At 44.1% G+C, this 4,647-nt stretch overlaps 1 protein-coding gene across 1 annotated transcript; it reads left to right on the top strand.

Annotated features, from left to right (window-relative positions):
* Positions 1-245: 245 nt before the first annotated feature.
* On the top strand, positions 246-2,284 carry LOC109183025 (protein FAR1-RELATED SEQUENCE 5-like). Its single transcript, XM_019333242.1, has 2 exons — positions 246-1,177; positions 1,576-2,284. The coding sequence occupies exons 1-2, from the start codon at positions 246-248 to the stop codon at positions 2,282-2,284; spliced, it is 1,641 nt and encodes a 546-aa protein (XP_019188787.1).
* Positions 2,285-4,647: the final 2,363 nt, after the last annotated feature.

The raw sequence follows: 4,647 nt of genomic DNA, 5'->3' as shown, positions 1-4,647 counted from the left end.
CTGGGTTTGGACACCTAATGTGCATCACCCGAAACGCTGCGGGGCACACACTGCCCTAGGCATACGCGACTATGTGCACCCACAGTTAAGAGGAAGTGCACAGACGAACCCACATATAGCATTATGTGCACAGCAATTCGCCCATAAGGGCACAGACTTAACCACAATGTCGGACTGCATAATCCCCGTAGTCGGGACGCACGTGATGGCAGTGGGTGCACCTACGGTCTCATTAATGTGCCAACATGGTGGTCAAACCCAACGGCCGTGCACTTCGGTTATACCCTGAGTGCCACACAAGTCCAAAACATATTGAACTAACAAATTTGCACCCCTTGACAGGTGAAGACGGTTTAACAGGGAAACCAACTGGGTGTTTGATGAACATCTCCCCCGGATCAACGAAGTACTGGACCCCACAGTGTGAAGTGGCCAAAACGCCTTTTGAGGGACAAGTGTTCACTACTTTGGAGGGAGGAATTGAGTTCTACAAAGCTTATGCCACTACTACTGGGTTTGATGTGCGGCGCGCTTCCGAAAAAACGGATCGGCAAGGGCAAATCACGTGGAAGTATGTGTTGTGTTCACGTTCTGGCTTCAAACTCCCTACCGGCCAAGGGGATGGGGTAGGGGTGCTATCAGCCGAAGACAATGCCCCAACTAAAAGGCGCCGTGTCACGAATAGGGTGGGGTGCAACGCTAAAATAATATTCAAGAGAGCAAAGGACGGTAATGGTTATGAGGTAGCGGCAATTGAGAAGCGCCACACCCACTTGTTGTGCACTGCAGTTTCTAGGCCCTTCATGAAGGCAAACCGGAACCTAGACCTTGGGCACCAAAACTTCATCATCAATTGTGCCAAGGCAAATATCGGGTACACCAAATCATTTACACTATATGAAGAGATGGTTGGAGGGTTTGAGAATGTTGGAGCTACAGTAACAGATTTCGGGAATTACAAAAGAGATATAATGGCGTACATAGAAGGCGCAGATGCCCAATTAGTGATTGACAAGTTCATGGCAAAGAAAGAAGTGTCCACCGACTTCTATTTTGCCCACGATGTTGATGAGCTTGACCAACTATGTCGAATATTTTGGGCAGACCCACAAGCTCGACACAATTTCAAACAATTCGGCGATGTTATGTCCTTCGACGCCACATACAGTACAAACAGGTACATACCACACCCTACGCCTCCCTTTATGATCTCATGGACCCATGTTCACATATGATGCTACAAAGTGAGTGCACAGAATTAGTGCGAATGGTTGCCCTGGCACCACAAATGGTCTCCAATATGGCAGGCCCAGTCGGGGTGCACACCCATTAAGGGTGAGTGCAGTCTGCACTACAATATACCATGGAGACTGGGCATGACCCTGCTGAGTGGGGCACATAGTCTGACCCCGTCGGGCACAGAGTCGGGGCCAGATGTGCACACCCCCAGAGGCTAGTAGTGCACACAGCCACCCAGTAACACAAACCAGCTAGTTCTGATACGGCTTTCTGGTTGTCACCACCCCCACTTAGTAAGTAACCATTAAATTTTTATACACCATGTGATGACTACAGGTACAAGCTGGTGTTCGTGCCATTCACCGGGGTGGATCACCACAAGAAGAGTGTGACATTCGCAGCCGGATTAATTGCCAAAGAAGATGTGGACTCCTACACCTGGCTGCTCGAACACTTCAAAACGGCAATGGGTAAAGTACCCACGTGCACAGTTACCAACCAAGATCCAGCGATGAGAGTGGCAATATCGCGTGTTTTTTATACAACATGCCACAGATACTGCATGTGGCACATCATGACAAAGGTTTGCGAAAAGGTAGGGCCCACATTAGCAAGGAATGAAGATTTCTTAAGAAGCCTAAACAGTGTGGTTTGGAATGAGACGCAAACAATTAGTGAGTTTGAAGCAGCATGGCAAACAGTAATGGAAAAACATGAACTGGTTGACCACAGATGGTTTACCCACTTGTTTGAGATGCGTGAATATTGGATACCAGCATTCTTTAACGACATGTTCATGGATGGCTTAATGAAAACAACCTCAAGGTCGGAGTCAGAGAACAACGTCTTCAACAGCTGCACTTCCCCACATCTAAGTTTAACGGACTTCTTCATAAAGTTTGAGAAAGCAATAGACAAACAACGCCACACCCAAACAAGGCTAAACGCAGATTGTGAGGACAAATTCCCAGAGTTGAAGACAACTTTATTGCTAGAGCGTCAAGCTGCTACAACATATACAATCGCTGCTACAAGAGATACTTGAAGCATGCTTCTCATCCCAAATCATTAACAAAACAGTTGAAGGAAACACTGTCAGACTTGAAATAGAGGATACATCTTTGAAATAGAGGATACAAACAAGATGATGCACTCAGTGGAATACAATTCTGCCACCCGGACAACACACTGCACATGCAACATGTTCAATAGGATTGGGCTACAGTGTAGGCATGTGTTGTTGGCGTTTAAGGATGCACGTTTAGAAAGAATACCAGGACAATATATCACTCCACGATGGACCCGCACTACATGTTGGCCATACGCACAGCTTTATGCAAACCCCGAACAAGGCGGGCCTACACAAGTTTTAAGTGGGGATACGCGAATGGGTACCGTATTCGATGAGTTCTTCAAGTGTGTTGGGAACGCGTACGGTAACACTGATCGAATAACAGAGCTAGCACAAATATTGAAAGAGTATAGAGAAAAGACAACAGAAAGCATACCGCAAATGGAAACTAGAGCAAAGAAAACTGGTATGATACGTAGCTTCTGTGGGTCAACCTCAACACCAAACATTTTGGTTCACCCCCCCGCCATTGCAAAGAACAAAGGTTCAGGAAAGCGATTGAAATCAGTAAAGGAAATCGCATCGGATGTAGCTGCAAAGGATGTAAGGAAATGTTGGACTTGCAACAAATACGGACACCATGATAGCCGCAACTGCGAACTGCGACCAAAAAACCAGAAACAAAAAACAAAAAAAACTGCCTAATGGAAAGAGGCCCTATTTTGATAGTGAGCACCTGCGATGGACAGTGCGTGCCATTCAGCCCTACTGCATAACAGTTTTTTACAATCATTTTTTAGAAGTGTATTTGTGAACGAATAATTATCACCAAACTTGTTTTTACATATACATATATATATATATATATATATATATATATATATATATATATATATATATATATATATATATATATATATATATATTTACGTGACATTATGAATCCATGAAAGATGTACATGCCAATGTGCACCCCTAGTAAACAGAGTGTGCCACGCACCTCATACGGGGTACAAGGTGCTCTTGTGCACCCATTCACAGACTTGAAATAGAGGATACAAACAAGATGATGCACTCAGTGGAATACAATTCTACCACCCGGACAACACACTGCACATGCAACATGTTCAATAGGATTGGGCTACAGTGTAGGCATGTGTTGTTGGCGTTTAAGGATGCACGTTTAGAAAGAATACCAGGACAATATATCACTCCACGATGGACCCGCACTACATGTTGGCCATACGCACAGCTTTATGCAAACCCCGAACAAGGCGGGCCTACACAAGTTTTAAGTGGGGATACGCGAATGGGTACCGTATTCGATGAGTTCTTCAAGTGTGTTGGGAACGCGTACGGTAACACTGATCGAATAACAGAGCTAGCACAAATATTGAAAGAGTATAGGGAAAAGACAACAGAAAGCATGCCGCAAATGGAAACTAGAGCAAAGAAAACTGGTATGATACGTAGCTTCTATGGGTCAACCTCAACACCAAACATTTTGGTTCACCCCCCCCCCCCCCCCCCCCCCGCCATTGCAAAGAACAAAGGTTCAGGAAAGCGATTGAAATCAGTAAAGGAAATCGCATCGGATGTAGCTGCAAAGGATGTAAGGAAATGTTGGACTTGCAACAAATACGGACACCATGATAGCCGCAACTGCGAACTGCGACCAAAAAACCAGAAACAAAAAACAAAAAAAACTGCCTAATGGAAAGAGGCCCTATTTTGATAGTGAGCACCTGCGATGGACAGTGCGTGCCATTCAGCCCTACTGCATAACAGTTTTTTACAATCATTTTTTAGAAGTGTATTTGTGAGCGAATAATTATCACCAAACTTGTTTTTACATATACATATATATATATATATATATATATATATATATATATATATATATATATATATATATATATATATATATATATTTACGTGACATTATGAATCCATGAAAGATGTACATGCCAATGTGCACCCCTAGTAAACAGAGTGTGCCACGCACCTCATACGGGGTACAAGGTGCTCTTGTGCACCCATTCACAGTACTGGGTGCCTTCAAACGACACTCGAGTTTAGTATTTTGCCCCAAAATAATTTTATTGCAATTGATTATGAATACCCGACCGCCAATATTATTTGGCAGCAATAGATACGTGGCGATGTAGATGGCGGCCAACAAATAATAGCAGATTGTGCGGTGGATGAAGGTATAGCATACATGTGTGTGCATATGCGAAGTCCTGAGTGTGCCAAGCTGGACATTGCGTGAGCACATACTTGTATGTGTCCGTGCACCTATGAACATACGACCCAAATGCATGGCACCAAGAATT

Source organism: Ipomoea nil, unplaced genomic scaffold (assembly GCF_001879475.1).
Source record: "Ipomoea nil cultivar Tokyo-kokei standard unplaced genomic scaffold, Asagao_1.1 scaffold1096, whole genome shotgun sequence".
In the NCBI taxonomy this organism is placed as follows: domain Eukaryota; kingdom Viridiplantae; phylum Streptophyta; class Magnoliopsida; order Solanales; family Convolvulaceae; genus Ipomoea; species Ipomoea nil.
Note: the sequence above shows the minus strand (reverse complement) of the source record. Positions and strands in the feature narration are given on the sequence as shown.